Genomic DNA, 20,616 nt, shown 5'->3' with positions numbered 1-20,616 from the left:
ACTTGCAGAGCTGTTGCACTTTCTGGGCTAGCTCCAAGCTATTGCATTGGAGAATGAAATAAGGTCATGCAAACCATTTTCTCTGGTTGATCAAATAAACTCATCTCACTTTTTAGTGTGATGGACCAAACGTGGTCCATGGCTAGAAAGCGTCCTCAAGATGTGAAGAATGGAAGGAATTGCAGTTGTCATCCAGTTTACTCAGAGGAAGAGGAAAACACAGCATGATTTACCAACTGGCCCAAGATAATGTACAAATACAGTAGCAAAGCCAGCCACCGAAACTGGAGCTTCAGTCCAAACCCTTAACCATTAAGTCATCATCCATCAAGCTGGAGTCCTATCAACAGTACATTAACTATCTGGTCCAAGATGGGCTCTGCATTCCAGGGGTAGAGTATAAAGGTAGAAAGGGGATTTCTCAGCTGTCATGAGCTCTGTGCAGAACTGAGGAGTGGGGTCTGGCCTCCAGTTCCTAGCACCAGTAAAGATTTCCCACCATCCCTAAAGTCCATAGCCACTGAGATGGTGTAGGACCATCATCTATGTAGGGTGATATATGAGGTTGAGAAGGTCAACCCTGGTGCAAAACCATCATCCCAATAGGGATGGTGAGACCTGTGAAAGGTTCCTCTGTGCTTCTGTAGGTGTTTTGCCTCCTGCAACAGGTGATGAGATGGCCATGTAAGACCAGTGGGATGTTCTTAAAGGGGTGATTTGCACAGCTGAGGTGTTCTGAATGAGTGAAAGGAGAAAAAGAGATTGAAACCTGTCTCTTTCCGCAGATCAACACAGCCCAGACCTGAAGACCACTGTCTCCTTCCCTTCTGGCTTACACAGCCAGGGGTGAACAGGGCAAATGATGTTTGAGAGCCTCAGCTCCAAGCCAAACACAGCATGTGAAGAGCACCACAGGCCCTGTAAAGTGTGAAATCATTCCCTTTCATTCAGAGCAAGACACTGAACATCTGAAAACACAGCTAAAGCACTTACTGACAGTGCACAAGAATTACCTTGACAATTACTCCTTGGAGTATTCCACAATATGATGTTTTGGCTGATAACAAAATTGGTGTTGGCCTCTTGCTTATGAATATAGTCTAGAACTGATTGTTAAATGTGTCAGGCCTTGTAAAATATGTAATTCAGCAAGAATGAGGTCTACCCACTGTTTAATCAGCAGGGATCATTGCTGCTGGCAGCATGAATAAAGCCTCTTCCAAATATCAGTCAAAGGAAGTTTTCTCAAGAGACTTTGTTTTCAGAAGCAATTTCTCCATCAGATGAGAAATAAAAGCAGATTAATGATTTACATGAGCATCATCCTGGAAAGGGCAGTTTGCTGTGCCCCCCTCCAATTCACCATAATAACCATCAGCAGACCTCCTCATCTTTACCATCACAATGGGGACTTTGGGGGTACAAAACACCTGAGTGCTTATGGGGCAAGTGAGTTGAAGAAAAAGATGTTGTGCTATAAGAAACCAGCACTCATGATTCTGTGACTCTTTTCTGATGCATGGGGCCACCACTGAACTGCCTGTAGATGGAGAAGGCTTAGTTCATAGAATAGAATCATAGAATAGTTAGGATTGGAAAGGACCTCAAGATCATCTAGTTCCAACCCCCCTGCCATGGGCACAGACACCTCACACTAAACCATATCACCCAAGGCTTCATCCAACCTGGCCTTGAACACTGCCAGGGATGGAGCATTCACAACCTCCCTGGGCAACCCATTCCAGTGCCTCACCACCCTCACAGTAAAGAATTCCTTCCTTATAACCAGTCTAAACCTCTCCTGTTTAAGTTTTAACCCAGTACCCTTGTCCTGTCACTACAGTCCCTAATGAAGAGTCCCTCCCCAGCATCCCTGTAGGCCCCCTTCAGATATTGGAAGGCTGCTCTGAGGTCTCCATGCAGCTGTTCTCCCTTTAACCCTGACCCACAAACTCTCTGTTGACTGCTCAGCTGTCCCCAGACAGAGTTCCACTCTCCAGCCTGTCCCTAACATAAAGAGCAAGTCCCCCTCCCCACTTGCCGGGCCTGTCTTTCCTAAAGAGCCTGTATCCTTTCATTCCAACACTCCAGTCAAAGGAGCCATCCCACCATGTTTCTGTGATGCCTGTGATATCATAGCCCTGTAGACATTCACATATCTCTAATTCCTCTTGTTTATTCCCCATGCTATGGGTGTTTGTACAGAGGCGTCTGAGCCGAGCTCCAAATGAAGCCGGCTCAGTGGCTGGAGCGGCTGGAATATCACTACATTGCTCCAAGCATTTATTATAGGTGCTGGCAACTGCCTGGGTGTGTTGGGATGGAATGATGCCCCCCTCCCCCTGCACATCTAGTTTAAAGCATCCTTGACCAGCCTGGCAAGCCTCCTACCAAAACCACTCTTCCCCTTCTTTATCAGAGCAGCTCCACCAGCCCCCAGTAGAGCTGGCCTCCCAAAGAGGAGTCTTATAAATAAGTCTTATAAATGGTTTGTTTGCTAATTTTTAATAGCACCTTCCTGGCTGCTGGAATAAAGTTGCTGGTCTCCAGTTCCACAGATTCTCATTCCCCTTCTCACAGTATTTGCCCTCTTCAGTCCTCTGAAACCTCCTCACCAAGTCTCCTGTGATAACCAACCCTTGAGGAGCCAGGCTTTACTCTGCCCACTTCACAGCTACTCTCACAGGGGTTTCATCCAACCCTTGAATACATTAGACTTGCTTCCTCTTACCTTTTAACCTGTTCTTGTCCTGCACTGTTTCTGCTCCCATTGTTTTAAATCTGTTTTGCTTCTAATCCTTTTTTTAAGGGTTAAAAAAAAATGCCGTATTTTCTGTGGTTTCCATTATTTGGTTCATTCCATCTTTCATTTTCCTCTGGCTTTCATGCATGTACAGAGTTGCCTGGATTGACTTTTTGCATCCTTTGTTACTTGAAACCACTTTGGTGTCTTGGCTTTTCTTATTTCATGTTTGCACCCATGGTCTAATATTTTAATTCAGCTTTTCTGGGTCTTTTTTTCTTCTTTAATGATTTAATTTCTGTTTCTGAGGGGATTTCTTGCATAACTGCTTGCTTTGTTTGCTTTTTCTCACTTGTCTGTTTTGTCATTGATACTTCTCACCTCTGTTTCTGGAAGCTCACAAAGATCAATGGATAGATTGAAGTAAATCAGCATCAACTGACCATTGTATTGTGAGCTTCTCCAGACCTTTGTCCAACCAAAGTTAAGGGAAAAGAAAAGGATCACAGCCCTTATGTTCTCTTTTCTGTCATTAATGCCAACTCTTGCTGCTGAGATGGCCTAGAAAGTCTGGCCATTGCCTAGCTTCAGAGGGCATTACCCTGAGCACATTCAATGTGAACTTTCCTGCTGGGAAAACAGCTTTACATCCACTCAGGATAAACTCCACATCCCCAGAGGAAAATTTCCCTAATGAAAGTAATCAGCTGAGCTGAGGGCACCATCTCCCAGTTTGGGTGCAGCTGTCCCAATGACTGTAGTGTGTGCTGTCCACAGCCAGGCAGACACACACTTTGGGAATGGTGCCAGGTGTAAAGAGTGCTTTCTTACACATCCCCTTTTTCAATACGCAGGAGAGATGGAAAACCTTGGGGAAAAAAGGAAGGGAGACATTTGTGGGGCATCTTAGTTGCCAAAATAATACAGGAGGATTTAGCAGCCAGAGTGAGCTCCCAGACTCTCCCTAGGGTACAGATGAGCCCTAAAGGCTTTTTGCATGGGTTCAGAAACTCCAGGTATTTTGAAGTGCAAGTCATGCTTTTGATAAAGCAAAGCTCGGTTTCACAGAGGAGTGTGGAGCAGCAACAGCCACTAAAGGATCTCTGCCCCTTCCTGCAATGAGGGGTGAGATCAGGAAGGTTTCTCTTTATTGCCTTCTTATAGCCTGAGGTTTTCACACATGGGAGGCACTGTGCAAACACATCAGCACTTGAAAACAAGGCCTCAGACAGCTTTGCACTGCTGAATGAAGGCAGCAGCTGGGAGAAATCACTGTTAACTGGGCTAGCAAGGAAAGGGAGGAGGCAGCACTGGTTTGGAGAGAGCCTTAGAACACTGTCCCCATCTACAGTCCACTGATGCATTGTAGGTACCTTCACTTACAGGTGATTTGCAGGTTACTCATAGAAAATGAAATAGGGTTAAGAAATACCAATCTGGTTTCAATGTCTTTTATTTCCTGTGTGTTCACCAATTTCTGTACCATAGCTGGGCAAATAGAGTCCAAGGTAATTCCCAGATCATCATCCAGCAACCAGTTCTTGCAAATGGTTCTTTAGCAGCAAATGCAAAGTGTCTGAGTAAATTTGTGTGAAGATATGCATTTGCTTACTAGATGGCTCCACATATACCGTGTTCAACTGGCTTATACAAGGATATCCACTTTAATATTTGATTTAGAATTCAATATAAAGGCAACTGATTGCAAAACACAATCAGATTTGGCAACTCAGGGGAGTGAAGCTAACAATTACACATATAAAATCAGCTGAAAATGAGTTAGGAAGATGAAACTTCCAGCTTGCTGACTGAACTCATGATTAAAGTTGGGAAACTAAATGAGCCTCTCTTAGCCCAAAATGCTCCTATTGAGGTTATTTTAGTGCTGTGGAGCCAGCAGGTTGGTACCTGGGAATGTGCTGGCTCATTCTTGATCATGATCTCCCTCATTATTCCCCTCTCCATCTCTATCAGCATCCCAGTTGCTATTCTTCTTCCCATTTCCATCCCTGTCCCCATCTCCATCCCGATCACAATCTCCTTTATTCCCATCTCCCTCCCCATACCTATCTCCATCCTCATCCAATCTCCCATCTCCACTTCTCTCTCTATCCCCATCCTAATCCCTATCCCCATCCCAATCTCCCTCTTTATCCCCATCTCCCTCTCCATCCCTATCATCACCACCATCCCCTCTTCCAATCTCCCTCCTTAGCCCCATTCCTTACCCTTATCCCTATCCCTATCCCGATCCCGATCCCATTCCCTCCGGCCGCACCTCGTCCCGCCCTCTCCCGGGTGTGGCCGCTCCGCCGGGGCGGGCCGGGGGGCGGTGGCTGCTTGGGGGCCGCCTTTGTGCGCGGCGGGGCCATTTCATCCTGCTCCGCTCCGCTCCATCCCATCCCGTCCCGTTCCGCACCCTGCTCCGTCCATGGCCCCGCGGCCCGCTCACGGCTGCGGCAGCGGCGCTCTGCTGGGGCGCTTCGGGGTCCTGCTGCAGGCGCTGCTGGCCCTCTGCGCCTTCAGCACCCTCATGCGTGAGTACCGGGGCTGCGGGGGGGACTCGGTGCCTCTCAGCCAGCGCTGCCGGAGTGCTTGGGACCCCTGTCCTTGTGAGCACCGAGTTCTGCCTTGGCTGGGCTGGGGTTTAAAGCGGAGTGGGGAGTTTGCTCGCGGCGCTGAGCAGGCGGTTAGGGTGCCAGATGCTGCTGCTTAAAACTCTTGTTTCCAGCCTTAATCTGGTGGTAATGAAGCACCGCCGAGCTGCGGCTCTCATCTGTTCAAATCGGCTCCGCCTGTAGGAGCGATTGCTCAGTCGCTTAGAAGATTTTAATGAAGCGTGAGAGCTGATGGGGTAACCTGGTGATTTACAAGGGAGAAGCAAAAATATATCCCAGGGTGGGTGTTGGATGCAGCGTTGCTTGGTTAGAGCTGCAGTGGCTCGACTTGTGATGTGGTGTTTAACTGTGAAGTTTGGGGGCTGAAAGGCTGGGGTAGAAGGTTACTGGGGTATGTGGTTGCTGTGGAGGGGTGGTAGGAGCAATAGGAAGTTGGGGAACACTGAAACCTGATAAGGACCTAGGGAACTTTACTGGTTTGTGCTGCAGCTGCGGTTTCCTCAGAGCAACGTGTTGCTTCTCTTTAGGGTTAAGTGGTTTAACACAAGCTGGATGACGTGCCAGAACTCGATCTGTTTTCCTTGTTTAAAACCCTGTGGTGACGGTGAACTAAAACTTCCAAGCGTTCTGGCTCAGTAGCTGCACGTTTTGAGGCTCGTTTGCCTCTTTCTGCCTTCTGGAAACCACTTCCAAAGTGCTGCGGTTAACACCAAGCTGCCAGGGAATTCTGCAACAAGTTCTTCCTGCGATAACCGGTAACTTTTTCCAGCTGGAGTAGCCCACTTGCAACCCTTCACTGCTTGTGTTTCACAAAGTAGTGTGTGTCTGTTCCCCTTAGTGATGTGCACACATGGGTTAATTGTCCCATAAACTCCACAGTGAAATCAAGGACATCAGTTCATCATATCAAAATACTCCTGTGGATGAAGGCTGTGTAACCCCTGCTTGGCAAATCATCAACCCTGAGCTAACCTCCCCCTGGTGCAGGGGCTGATATTTCCTTGAACATCAAACACCTCTTGGTTAATGAGGAGAAACCGAAAGCTGATCCTGTTGTGGTTTCGTCGTGACTCAGCTCGATGTCTAAAGCTGTGAACGAAACTGCTGGCTGGGCCTCCAAAGCAGATGTGTTTACAGCCCTGGGATCTCAACCACAGCACCTCCTCTGGCTGCAGCTGAGCTGGTGGTCTCTGATTCACCACAACTGCTGCTTATCTGTGTCCTGTTGGCTCCCCATGTGCGGAGGGTTTCTCAGGTCTGCTGCTGGGGCTGTTTGTGTGCAGGCTTCTAACCCATGCTGGTTGTAGCAGGCTTACCAATGACTTTACATCAGACACTAACTTAAGAAGCAGCTTTTGGGTTATTCATGTGGCCTGTTTGGATGGGAGCCTCTTGAGCTGGTGGTGATGTGTGGCCTTCTCATAGATACTCACAGATACTTGGGAACCTTGCCTGCATCTTCATGAGCCCATCATCAAGCCAGGCAGCCCCAACTGAAGCAGAACTTGGCCACTGCTGTTCCTGGAGTCAGTGTCAGCCCTTCTTGGGTACTTCATCCTTCAGTACTGTGACATTGCTGGGGGTGTATTTCTGCTGTTTGTATGTCTGTCACTTCTGCTTTAATGGGATGTTGCAGGCCAGCTTGCTTGGTGTTGCAGGTCAGTGCATGGAAATTCAGTTCCCGTCTGAACCCAAACCAATGAATTTGAACAGTTGATGTTTCTAAGTTGTGAAGATATGTTCAGAGCACTAGATGTTTTCACATCTACGGGAACTCCAACTAAGAGTAACATTTTGCATGGGGGTGTGCACAGGACGTGCTCACAGAATGCACATCCAGAATGTGGGTCCCAAGTATAGCCCATTGCAGGAAGGATAAGATTATATGTTTTTATCAGAAGAGTTTGTGTCCTTGTAGTTCTGTCTCTTGAGGCTGTGGAAAGAGACTCTCCTGCCAAGCTGGCAGGAGAACCCAATGAAGGAGGACGTTAGTGTTGCATGATTGTCTGAATGGGATGACTGGTGTTGTTGATCCCATTGCTGTGGGATACATGAAATGCATTGTGAAAACAGGCCCCAGAAGGAAGTGATGCCCAGCCTTGGTAGGGAGTCAGGAAAGCTGTTTAGTGTGGTTATCTTAGCTGTCAACTACCATAAGCAATAGTGATGACAGAGTTTATTTGAGCCTGCAAACACTCTTGCTTTTCCAGCAAGGTCTTTAAGGCTGTAGCCAAGCCTAGTTCCAGTATGTCTTGGTGTGTGCTGTGGTTACAACTTTACCCCATTTGGTAACCAAATGACAATGAGCTGTTGCCCTTCCCATGTGCCTGTGGTGGCTTTGGAGGCGCTTTGGCAGTGAGGATGTTTGCAAGAGCCGAGACACAAATACTAGGAAGAAGAGGCAGTGAAGCCAAGCAGATGTGTGTGTGTGTGAATCCAGTTTCCTCTGCAAGAAGTTGCACTTAGGGAGGTTAGGACTTGGAGGAGTGTGGATAATTGTGCAATCTCATATGGAGTCGTTTGTAATGTGTTGCCCTGGTGCTCACTCATGTAAGTGGAGAAGGCAAATTGCAGCCATCTCAGCTGCAGATGCTGGGTGTGATTTGGGGGTTGAGTCCCTGTGGTTGCTGCTGTTTGTTTAAACCTTTTGAACCATATTTGGGGAGTTAAAGGATCTTTTCCTCCATTGTGAATGGAAAAAGCTTTCCTTTGAGCTGGTAAACCTGTTTTCTACCCCACCACAAAGGACATGTAAGCATATTTATTGCTCTCCCAGCTCCTCTTTCTGAAACTGTCTTGGCAGCTCTGAGCTGAATGAGGCTTAGCAGCACTTGTGCTGCAGGTGTCAGAATAGACTTGGTTCTTAAAGAGAGTTCACACTGCCAGACAAGGAGAACTGTGTTGGGGTGAGCTGCGTATCTCCCTCTGCACCTGGTTTTCAGCTTGACATTTGAAGAAGTCTTGATCCTGCCTAATGTGGCAGCAGTGTCCCTTTATCTCCTCTTGCACATCACTGCTGGATGCATTCTTCTTGCTCATCTTGCCTTGAGTTTAGTTGAGAAAAGCAGAGCTGTTTGTGTCATGGACCCTGGTGATGGAGCTGCTTTGTTAGCAGCTTGGTGGTGTATTGGTCACTGGTCCAAGCAGCTTGTCCTGAGGCAGGACCACAGAACAGGGGTTTACCAGACTGACTGTAAAAGAAGCAGTGGCTCTTGACTATAGAAAACTGCTGGTAAAGAGCATAAGAATTATCACTTACTCTATGGTGTATGCTTTCCTGGTCTCTGTGGACTTACCATCTGGCCTTGCAGTGTGTTTTTCAGCAGGATGATGGGATTGGTTAGTGAACATGGGAAGCAGCATCCTAATGTATGAAAGCGTCTGAACTTTGAGTGGGACTACTAGAGGCTGTAATAGTCATCTCCACCTGACAAATCAAACTTAACCTGTTGTGACTTGTTAGTAGGTCATGTAGTGTTAGGAGAAAGGGTGATGGGTTAAAACTAAAGGAGGGTAGGTAGATTCAGACTGGATATAGGGAAGAAATCTTTTATGGTGAGTGTGATGAGACACTGGCACAGGTAGCCTGGAGAGGTGGTGGATGCCCCCTCCCTGGAAATATTCAAGGTCAGGTTGGATGAGGCTCTGAGCAAACTGATCTAGCTGAAGATGTCCCTTCTTATTGCAGGGTGCTTGGACTAGATGAGCTTCAAAGGTCCCTTCCATCACAAACCTTTCTATGGTCCTGCCCAGTGCCAAGTTCAGGCTTGTTGCTGTAGGTAGTTTGAATTGCTGCTCTGTTTCTGTGCTTCAAAATTACCCTGAGTGCTTTCTGTGTTGAGTTTTGACTTTTGCACTGAAAATCTCTATTAAGGTTGGGTGGAGTGTGAGTGCATGTCAGGAAAGCAAAGAAATGAACTGCAGAGCAGTTGATCTGCTCAGACTTCCATTCTGTTTTCAAAGTCAGTTTACAGGGACATGAAAGCACTGTACCGTGCCCAAGACAGGCTCTGCTGACTTTGCTTCTTCTAACACAACCATGTAGCTGTGTTTGATTTTGATTATTCACACATATATATATATATATATTGAAATGGCAACTTCTCCACTGCAGATGCTTTCCCTCTAGGGGAAAACAAAGCCACAAAGTTTAACTGTGTCTCTGGAGGTGCTTTGTGGACTGCAGTAGCCCCTTTAAATGTAGGTTTGTGGGTTAAGCAGAAAGCTACATATGGCAGGGCTCTCAAGACGTTTTTCTGCTTCAGTGCAACTGAAAACTGGCTGATCTGGAAAGTGCACATTGCGCCTTGTGAGCTGGAAGGTCTGTGCAGCTCTTGATGTGCTTCATTGAGCCACGTGCAGGTCTTGATGTGCTTCATTGAGCCACGTGCAGCTTTCGACAAAGCTTTTGCATCTCAGCTGTTGATGATGTTGACCTCTTCTTGGAAGCTGCCTTTTGAACAGTGAAAGCTGCCCTGAGGTTCCTGGTGGTTTCTGAAGGAACAGATGGATGGGGTGAGCTGAGAAATGAGCTGGTGAACTGAAACTGCCTGAGGAGTTATCCATCACCCAAGGGCTTGCTGAATTCATCTGCAGCGTGTGGTGAACAGGTGATATTATAAGTGGTTTTTAACCCTGTACAAGAAACTTTACAGGGAAATGAGTCTTCTGTGATTGAGATGGAGAAATTAGAGCTTTAATGAGGAGTCTGTTAAACTTCCAGCTGATTTTTAACAACATTTGTGAGAAAACTGCATGGCAGACTTTAATGGTAACTATCAGCCCAGTTGCATCACTTCATTCTTCAAGTGGTGTTCTCTCAATCTTGGTTCTTAGAGTGTTAAGATAAAACATTTCTTGTCTAAACCCTATTTTTCAAGGCACTGACTCGAAATGATGCTTTACCTGGATAGAGTCACTACTGCTTCCCCCAGGACAGAGTTAAATAAGAGCTGCAGCCCAGCTGCAATCCAGGTCTCTTACAAGACTTACTGTGTCATCAAATATATGCTTTGTTCTCAGTATGCAAAGCATGGCTGATGTTTATGATCCCAAAGCTGGGTTTGTGACCCCCTGGCATTTGGCTATAATGATAACAGTAAAAATCCACATTAAAAGCAGATACACAGGGTGGAGCTTAAAGCTGAGAACCAAACCAAAGTATTGTATGGCCTTCATTTGGGCAGTTACAGTTTCCACATGGAGCTGAGGCTCTTAATACATCTCTACAGGGTGGATGATGGGGAAGTGGTGCCACTTTGTGAGTTCCAGAGCTTCCCCTGCACTAGACCTGCAGATGACTCTGGATCTGTGTGGGGAATAGGAACATATGGGCTAAACAGTGTCAGCAGTTACACAAGAAAGGGGAGGGGAGATCAGCTGTTAGCTGAGATCTCAGGGAGGACAGATATTGAAGTCTTTGGTTAGGAAAAAGCAGAAGTATTTCTTGTGGTCCAGCTCCATCAGCCTCGCTGTGCAGCACCCTGCAGGGTTTTGCATAGAGCTGTTGCTCCAGCAGACGATTCTGAATGCTCAAACCTGATCCATGTATGCTTCTCTAACAAACTTTCTAGTCCACAATAAAACCCCTCTTCTTATCTAAGAGATGCTGTAGAGCAGCTCAGCAACAGCTGGATACCTTCAGCAGGAGCTAGCTCAGTCCCTGCTGCTTCATTTCTTGCAGAGCCAGAGATAACCCAGAACACATCATCTATTCCTATTACTTCCCTAAAACCTCTTCCAGTTTTGCTTGGTTCTTGAAGCATTGCTGCAAGGGTGTTTGGAGATGAATGACTAAATACAAGTGCAAACAAGAGGACGTAAGTCAGTAGCGTAACTCTCCCTAAACCACTGATAGGACTTCCTCTGCTCCCTGAACTGATGGAGGGTGAATGCTTTGAGCCTCCCCACACACTTATCTCACAAGCAGCACGTTGGCTGCTCTCTGCAAACAGTGGCTGCTGCTTCCTCCTATTGTGTCTGGGTTGGAGCTGCCTGAGGAGCTGCCTGCTCAGGCTAAGAATAGTGCAGACCCCAGGCTTTTGGTCTCTGTATCCTGCCTGTTGGCTTCTTTCCTGCCTGGGGCTTGGAAAAAGCCTGTGAAAAGGTGTGTCCTTCAAAATAGATTGAAATTGTGTTATTGGAGACTGTACAGCCTATAAATAACATGGAGGGTGGGCAGGGGAAGAGCTTCTGTTTCCTGTCTGGTACAGTAGTGCTGGGTCCTCTTCTGTAAAGGCCAGAAATAAAGTCCTCATCCTCACTAGTGTGGTATTGCTCCAGAGATGGGCTTTATAGTAGACAGTTTAGCCTTATTCTTAAATGCAGGTAACCAGTTCTGGACACTGCAGCTTTTGCTTTTGATGGACCATTCACAAGCATATTAAGACTTCAGCACTTTCACTAAGTACTTCTAATATCAGGTTCACTTTCAGTATTCATCCTCTGGGGCCTATCACTGAGCTCAGTGGGGTCAGGCTTGCATCGCCTCTAAATCAGGTCCTAAAAGCTTTGTTTGTTGGGTCAAAGTCTCCCTTACAAAGCTCAAACTGTTGAATCCTTGGGTTGATTTCAGTAAGATTTATCAAGGAGATGGGCTGACTCTCAGCCAAGCTTCTCCTAGGGAATCAAGCTTCCCCCTTGAAGCCTGATTCACTAGTGTGTTTTGGTAGTGCACAGCTAATTCTGCCTAAGTTAGGGAGGTTATTTCCAAGAGGTCCCTGTGCTGATGTATTTGTCTGGATGCAGTGTGGGGTCAGTGGGGGTGCAGGGAGGGTGTTGGATGTGTGAGTGCTCTACCACAAATGGGCTGAGGAGCAGCACAAGGGAATTGGGTGTTTGGTGCTATTTTTGGTTTGATTGTAATAGGGAATTTGTTTAAAACCAGAAGTAGACTGTGGGACTGCATTGCTGCAGACTCCAGTTGTAATGAATATAATTAAATATATGTCACTATATATAACTATTTTTATATGTGTGAGGTATATATTTACATATATAATGTAACTCCCCTATAATTACCTTAGTATAGGGGAGTTATATGTGTCTAGAACAGGCAAAGCTGTCCCCTTCTTCATGGCTTGACTTCACAAACAAAGATGTGGGAAGGGCTTTAGGATGACTAAAAAGGCCAATGTGGGACAGGCAAATCCAGTTGGAAAAAGCACAGTGAAAGGTCTCCTTGGGTAGTATAGGTGGGGTGCAATTCTTTCTACATTGTCTTTTCTCCTCATGACTAGTTCTGTGTGTGTTCTCGAAGGAGACAGCAGTGTTATGTATGGTGTGCCTCCAAGTCACCTGACTGAAGGCCAAGGTGGATCACTGGTGGTAGTCAGTATGGCCAAGGCTGAGGTATTGTTTCAGGGAGTCCTTATATCTCTTGTTTGGGGCACTTCTCTTGCAGCAACTTCTTACTGCATCAGGAAAACACCATAATAAATGTCTACCTGTTATTACTCTGAAAAACCCAAGAGAGAATGGCTGTGAGTGAGCTTTTATCTTCTAGTTTTCTGAGGATTTACACATACACAATGAAAACCTCTCCTCCCAAACTGATTTCTTTACATTTCACAGGTTCTCATTCACATGTCCAACTTCCACCCAGCCTGGTGGTCCTGAAGGGATTTCAAGTGTGTAAGGCCTTTATTGTCCTTGACTGAAGAGGAAGGGCTTGGCACTGTTTTGTTTCCTGCCCTGCCCTTTCTCACTCATAGGCAGGGTATGTCTCTCATTGTCACTCATCCTCCTTCCCTTTCAGTTCCCCTTCACAGCTTTTTATCTGCAGTAACCAGAGCTAAGTAGGGGAAGAGTGGTCACTTATGAGGACAGCAACTCCAGAAGGCAGACTGGTATCTCTCTTGTGTTTGGTTCCTGTTTAATGGGCTAGAGATGGAACCCCTTCTTCTGACTCCTCTAGGAGCATCTTCTTCCCACCTACCCAGCCTTTCCTTGGGATGCTTTGGGCCATGTGGCAAGCCTAGATGGTCACACAGCACTTAACCTCCCTGCTGCATCAGGGCTGTGTGCCTTCAGGTTGGGACTTCATGATGCTTTTGTTGATCTTGAGGACTGTCTTTGAAGCCTTTCTGAAGGCAATGCACTTCTACAGTGTGAGCTGGTTTACTGTTGGCATCCACTTCTTTTACTGTGAATTGAAATTTAAATGGAATCACTTGGAATTAAATTAGAATGGGCTCAGTGCAGGTTTGAATCCTGCAGGAAGAACCTGGACAAGCACTCTCAATTTTCCTCCATTCAGCAGCTTGTATTTCCATGGTGCTTGCTGTAGCATCCTGCTCTGTTACAAGGACACTCAGCCATGAACATGAGGTCTTCAGCTTTATTTCACCCAGCATCTCCCATTAACCTGTGACATCTCTGCAGCAGCAGTACCACCACTGGATGGTTTTGTGCTGCCAGATGTAGGACTCCAGAATTTGCTACTCTTCAGAAGAAATAGCTCTGCCCTGGTAAAAGGGACGAGTCAGTAGGCCACTGACACCAGCTAGGATTCACCCTAAACATGATGCAAACACCCAGGCTGTACAGCACCAGTAACAGTGTGAGTTGAGGCTGATTTCTTGAGCTTCCCACTCGAACTCAATCCTGGAGCAGTTGTTTCCAACCTGTACTCAACTTTGCTGCTTTCTGACTTTACATGTTTGTCTGGAGGCTTGCCTTTACCTCTGGTACACACTAGTGTTTTCTTTCCCTTGGAAAGATTGATGGCGAGGGAAAGGGATCTAATGGTTCATGTGGATTTGACTTGCTTAATGTGTTACTAGGGCTAGTTTCTTGTTTAATGTTACTGGTTGTGAAGTCCTGTTTCATAGTGATGATGTGAAAGGGCATGAAGTGAGATTGGGCTTCCTGCAGAGGTGTGCAGTCGCATTGCTTCCTTGCAAAAGCCAGCTTGCGTTACAAATGGACAAAGCTGAGGAGGGAAGCAGAGTTACAATAGAATCATAGAATCAACTGGGTTGGAAAAGACCTTTAAGATCATCAAGTCCAGCCTTCACCCCAGGACTGCCAAGTCCACCACCAACCAACCCATGGCACTAAGTGTCTCTCCATCCAAAATAGTCAACACTGTGGCTGTAGCACTGTTAGGAGGACAAATTCCTGATAACTTCTGGTGTAGACCCAGGACATGCTGGTCTCTCATTTAATCTAATGGGATGTCAGTTCTGTTGATCTTATGCAACCCTTTGTGCACTAAACTCAATTTGTAGTTGGGTGTAGGTGCTAGAACTTCAATATCACATATTTGTTTGCTTGATGCATGCATAAGATGCGCAGCTTGGGTGAACTGGTCTGTCTGAGCCATAGCAGCAAACCCACATCTACAGCTGGTGGAAAACCAGGTTGACCCTCGTGAGTAGAGACACGTTTTAAGAAGAGCAAAGGAGACTTGAGCCTTTCTCCAGCCTCAGCCAGCTGAGCTGTGCATGCCATGCCTTGGAAGGGAACAGGGATAGTGCAGTTGCTGCTCATCCTGTTGCTCCAGAGCCCACTCTGCTCCCAAAGCACAGAAGCAGCAGTGCTGCTTCCAAGTTGACTTCATCAGCTCCTTTAGTGCTTAAAGACCTGGTGCTGCTTTTTTTGTGGATTTAGTATCACCCCTACCTTCTGGGTGACTGCTACCAAAGGACTGTGCTGCCTCTTCAAGCTCTGTTGATCTTGACTGGATTCTGGTTCAATTTGGAGACAGCCTGCTACAGCCCTGCATAGTAAATGCCCTATTAAGCAGTTAATTATTTCTCTATAATACTAGCTTTTATCTTTAATACAACAGTTTTACTGTCTCTGATAATTACACAGTCTCGGATAACTCCTTAAATCTAATGAGGCATGACAAGCTGTGTTCAACAAGGCAAGACACCATTAACTTCTTGCCTCTTACTTGTCATCTTAGTGTGCTGAATTATTGTATTTCTAGCCTGAGTGGCTGTGGATATGTAACACGTCACTTCTCATTAAGAAAATACTGAGAATCATCCCTGGTGCTCTCATGGTCAGGTTAGTGGTCAGCTTGGTGGCCTGCAGACCCCTCCAGCTGCAGCATCATGCTCTTGGCCCCATGAGCTGAGCAAGATAGGTTCAGTTTAGGTACTTCTGGCTCCTCAAACAGCCAGGTTGGTCCAGGAGTCTCTTGTTTATGGGTGAGTGAAACACAAGTGGCCTTTTGAAGGGCATCAGGAATGATAGACCTTGTTTGTGTTGATGGAAGTTATTGCTTTGTCAGGGATTGTAGTGATAGGACAAGGAGTGATGGGTTCACACTGAGACTGGGGAAGTTCAGGTAAAATATAGGGAAGAAGTTCTTTGCTGTGAGGGTGCTGAGGCGCTGGCACAGGGGGCCCAAAGAAGTGGTGAATGCTCCATCCTTGGCAGTGTTCAAGGCCAGGCTGGACAGAGCCTTGGGCAATATGCTCTAGTGTGAGGTGTCCCTGCCCATGGCAGGGGTTTGGAACTGAATGATCTTAAGGTCCTTTCCAACCCAAACCATTCTATGATCTTGTGGTGGGATTTAGCTAGATAAGGGAAACAATATGGTTTTTCTGGACAGGGATAGGACACAAACTGCTGCATTAGTGCTTGGTGTAACTTGACATGGCTGCTGCTTCATTACTCATTAATGTCAGTAATGAATCAGATCATTGGAGTGCTGGTTTCTATGGGTTTGATAGTGGCACTAAAGCCCCTCCATATGCTTGATTGAAATCCTGGGCTATGGGGTTTGTCTTTTCATATATTTTGCTTTCACCCTGCCAGTAAGAGTAGTACAAAGTTCTACTTCTGGAATGTTGAGGCTCAGGCAAGGAAGTTCCTGCATCCTTCCAGGCTGGACCAGGAAGGCATTTCCCAGGGGAATGAGCCCAGGCTGTCCTGTGGGCACACGTGCTCAAGTGCATCTGGCCTGAGCAGGTCAGTTATTTACTGTCTAGATACAGAACAGCAAAGAGCCCTTTGTTTGGGATGTATCCATCTAATGTGTTGGTGCTTTATCCCAGCCTTTACTGCGCCTGCTGCTGGCTCTACTTCTCACAGTGGGTTTGCCTTCTGGTCTATGTATGAGTTGTGCTGTTAAAGCTGTGTGTTTCCCCATGGAGCAGAGGAGGAAAAAGCCTTATTTCAGGTTATAACCTGAGTCATTCAGATTCCCTGTGGGTATTTTATGGGATGCCCATGGGACTAGCTGCTGTGGTGTGCCTGAATTAGATCAGTTCCTGGCTCTAAAAGGGCATTTTTTGTTTATTTGGAGCCTGTTTGCTTCTCTGCAGTTTAATTCACTGAAAGACTAACAAGTAAGATGAATGTAAATCTGCAAGAGAGCTGGATATCAAGTTGTGTGTAAAATTGTGCTGGCCTTAACAGCAGTGTTAGTGATCTAAACAGGGCCAGAGGTGTTGAGTGTGCCCTGTTCCTCCCATGGGCAGTAAGGAAGCTAGTGTCTATAGAAGTGCATCTCCTTACCCTGCTGGAGAGCAGAAGGAACATGAGGCTCTGATGTCCTTGCTTTTATCTGTGTCCCTGTCTTCATATCCACAAGTTGCCCTGGGAAGTGTACTCATATGCCAAGAAATGTTGGCAGTGAATAAAGTCCCTGTGGTTGTACATTTGAAAGCAGTGGCTGATTACATGAAGCTGGGTGGAGATGAAGAAAGAATAGCTGTGATGAAGTGGGATGGGGTGTGTGTGTTCTGGCTTCTGGTTGCTTTTAAAAGGAGCTACAGGGCTTCAAATTGTGAACACTTAGGTATGATAAAACCTAATCATGCGTTTGGGCTCCTGTAGTCTGTGTCCTCTTCAGCACTCACTGCAGCAGTTTGCCTGGGTTTGGGCAGAGCTGGGTGTATAGCAGGATTTGGTGATTGATGCTCACAATAGGTACTCCTGGGGTGGTTTCTCTAACAGGGTTCTACATTGCCTATTGATTCATACTCAAGTGTTCTGCTGCTTTCAGGCTCCTGGTTTCACTCGATGGCACCACCAAGCAGCAGCTCTGCTCTCGTCCCTGTCAGGATGTTAGAGAGAATGCACTCAATCTTTATTTTTGACCATTTCCCTCCAAAGCCATCACAGCTCCTTAATTATAACTCTGGATCCTGTTCAAGCTGGCAATGTGTATGGGGACTGATTGTGACAACTTTAACCTGATGCTGGTGACAAAGAGAGTGATTCCAGCAGCAGCATCAGCAGCAAGGATGGAGAGCTGCATCCTGTGTCCACCTGAAATTGGGAGTAGCATGCTTGGGGCAGCAGCTGTAATAATGCCAACAGCTTCATGTAGAGCTACAGAGACAAAGTGATAGCAAACCAGTCAAAAATGACTTCTGCATGAGATGGAATTTAGTATTTTTCCATTAGCAGCTCCCGTTTGTGGATGTAAAAACTGGTTGAGGCCAAGGAGAGCATCAGAGCTCTGTGTCAAATTAACTAAGACCTTCTGAGATGCTTCTGCAGTGCTCAGTTCATGGAGAGCTTGGGAGGTAGAATCCCAGAATAGCTTTGAAGGTCCCTTCCAAAACAAATCAATCTAGTCCAATCCTCCTGCAATGAGCAGGGACTTCTTCAACTAGACCACGTTTCTCAAAGTCGTGTCCAACCTTGACTTTTCAATGAAGGAAGAGTTGCATCCAGTATCTTTTTTAGGGCATGTTTTTGGTGGTACTGAAGCCATGTGTCTAAGACCACTGCTCCCCAGGGGTAGCCAGTGGGCATGCAAAATAGTGTGTAATGAGATAAGGTTTTAATACTAGCTGGCATAGAGCCATGTCAGCTCACAGGGGGTTTAGGGATTGGCATTGGTACCTTCATTCTGGAGATGCATGCAGGGTGCTGCATCCTGCAAGGTCTTCTGGTCTTGTTGTCTGCAAGAGGGCTTTATTGCCCTAAAGCAGGGCTTTATGGCCCTGCTGTGATCCAAAAGCTTAGCTAACTCATGGGCCTTAACCATTTCAGTGTCAGTACCATCATATGTTTGCCTGGAAGAATTACTAGGGCTGGTAGATAGTGATCATCCCTCCCTAGCTTCCCTTGAGTCACTTCCCATGGCATGATCCTGTTGCTGCTGAAGGATGCCAGAATCAAATGCCTACCTCCCAAACACCTCTACTGTGCATCCTTCTGACCTGTGGGTGCACAATTTCTCTCTGGTTAGTTGGGAGCCAGGTCACTTGAATTTGCTCAGCATTAGGCTGGGGAATACTGAGGGTGCTCCAGAGTTCTTTGACTGCTTTTGCATTACAGGTTGGCACAGCCTGCACTTGTGTATCGGTTCACCTCTGCTGGTTGATATAACCTCTCTAATTCTCTTTGCAGTAAAACGATTTAAGGAACCAAAGGCAGAGAGGCGTCCCTGGAGAATATGGTGAGACTTTAATTTGGAGATTGATTAGACCATGTATATATAATACTATTTTCTCTTGTACTGACAACCTTCTAGGCCCTCTGAATATCATAGAAGTCCAGAGTGATTTGTGTTGGAAGGGACCTTAAAGCTCATCCAGCTCCAACCCCTGCCATGGGCAGGGACCCCTTCCACTGGAGCAGCTGCTCCAAGCCCCTGTGTCCAACCTGGCCTTGAGCACTGCCAGGGATGGGGCAGCCACAGCTTTTCTGGGCACCTTGTGCCAGCGCCTCAGCACCCTCACAGGGAACAGCTTCTGCCTGTTTCAGTTTGAACCCATCACCCCTTGTCCTATCACTGCAGTCCCTAATGAAGAGCCCTTCTCCAGCATCCTTGTAGCCCCCTTCAGATACTGGAAGCTGCTCTGAGGTCTCCAAGCAGCTTCTCTTCTCCAGGCTGAACAGCCCAATTTAGTCATTAAAGGAAATGCTCTGCTCCCAAGGACACTTCAAGGGAGTAGCTGGTGCTCCCTAGAAGTAAAACTCTGCCTAGCTCCTCTAGAAAAGCTTGGGTTTACTGTAGGTAAGAGAATGGAGAGGTTTTGGTCCCCTCCAATCTGCTGGCACGGGGGCTGTCTCCCAGACAGGGTCAAGTCTTGTTCTTCAATTCAGTTAACCACTTTGGTGTCCCCTGACCCAGCTCAGGCACAGCGCAGTCTGTGTTGATGTAAGGTAGCTGGGTATTGCTACCTCTACAAAAGATCTCTGTCTGTTGTAGGGTTTATGGGGTGTAGAGAGGTGGGCATACGGGTTGGGCTTGAAGTACAGTCATAGAGCTACCAGTCAGCGTAAGTGATGAAAAGCCTGTCAGTCTCCTCAGTTTGGTTCTTCCTCCATAATAACTTGGGAATTCAACCTAATTCCTTGTGGATGGGTACAAGCACTGTAAGTCGCTGGTATATTTATTTGTATTCTCTTTCCTTAAATATTTGGAGTTGTCCAAATTGCCCCTTACCACCACATACAGCTTCTTGGACATCAATGCATCTTGGAGGGAAGCAGGTCCACACAGGGCCATTGCTTGGGTGACTGCTCTGCTGCTGGTGCTCCAGGACACTGATCGATTTGTCTTTTCCTCCAGGTTTTATGATGCATCCAAGCAAGCAATAGGCTCCCTCTTCATCCACTTTGCCAATGTTTTTCTGTCGGATCTCACTGAAGAGGACCCTTGCTCTCTGTAAGTATATGAGGTGCTTGAATTCACATCCTATATCTGGAAAAGGAAGAAGCAAGCCTGTTGGGAAATGCCATGCATGGTGGAAACTCATCTGTTTGAAGGACTAAGTGGGGATAAACCGTCTTGAGCTTGTGTTCAGGGTATTGGTTGTCTAATGGTCCTTGCAGTCTGATGGAGATGAAGTGATGCGGTCATGCTTTTGTGATGATCAGAAGTGTCTTAAAATGTACTGGCAAAAAAATACAGTACATAATGCTGTGTGGTCTTGAGGGATTGCAACTGAACATAAGCAGCTTGTACCCAGGCAGCCAGGAAGCCCCCAGCATCCTGGCCTGGATCAGCACCAGTGCGGCAGCAGGGCCAGGGCAGGGACTGTGCCCCTGCACTGTGCACTGGTGAGGCTGCACCTGAATCCTGTGTTCAGTTCTGGGCCCCTCACTACAAGAGAGACCTTGAGGGGCTGGAGCGGGGCCAGAGAAGGGCAATGGAGCTGGTGCAGGGCCTGGAGCACAAGAGAGATGGGGAACGGCTGAGGGACCTGGGGGGTTCAGATGGAGAAGAGAAGGCTCAGGGGGGACCTGATGGCTCCCTCCAAGTGCCTGACAGGAGGATGGAGCCAGGAGGGGCTGGGCTCTGCTCCCAAGGAGCAAGGGATGGGACTAGAGGAA

The 20,616-nt window shown here is 46.8% G+C and overlaps 1 protein-coding gene across 3 annotated transcripts in view; it reads left to right on the top strand.

The window, feature by feature from the left end:
* The first annotated feature begins 5,106 nt into the window (after positions 1-5,106).
* LOC115947469 (store-operated calcium entry regulator STIMATE-like) overlaps positions 5,107-20,616 on the top strand; it is a 36,223-nt gene continuing 20,713 nt past the window's right edge. For 2 of the 3 annotated variants that reach the window (XM_034063420.1, XM_034063419.1), the window contains exons 1-4: positions 5,161-5,280; positions 5,889-7,019; positions 18,685-18,733; positions 19,853-19,948. In XM_034063420.1, coding sequence (XP_033919311.1) covers positions 6,824-7,019; positions 18,685-18,733; positions 19,853-19,948 — 341 coding nt within the window. In that variant the 5' untranslated portion in view covers positions 5,161-5,280; positions 5,889-6,823. Of the gene's footprint in view, positions 5,281-5,888; positions 7,020-18,684; positions 18,734-19,852; positions 19,949-20,616 lie in introns of all 3 variants that reach the window. The other variant, XM_034063421.1, reaches the window with a different exon arrangement.

Source organism: Melopsittacus undulatus, chromosome 5, assembly GCF_012275295.1.
Source record: "Melopsittacus undulatus isolate bMelUnd1 chromosome 5, bMelUnd1.mat.Z, whole genome shotgun sequence".
NCBI lineage: Eukaryota > Metazoa > Chordata > Aves > Psittaciformes > Psittaculidae > Melopsittacus > Melopsittacus undulatus.
The sequence above is the reverse complement of the archived record's forward strand: the minus strand, read 5'-3'. Positions and strand labels throughout refer to the sequence as shown.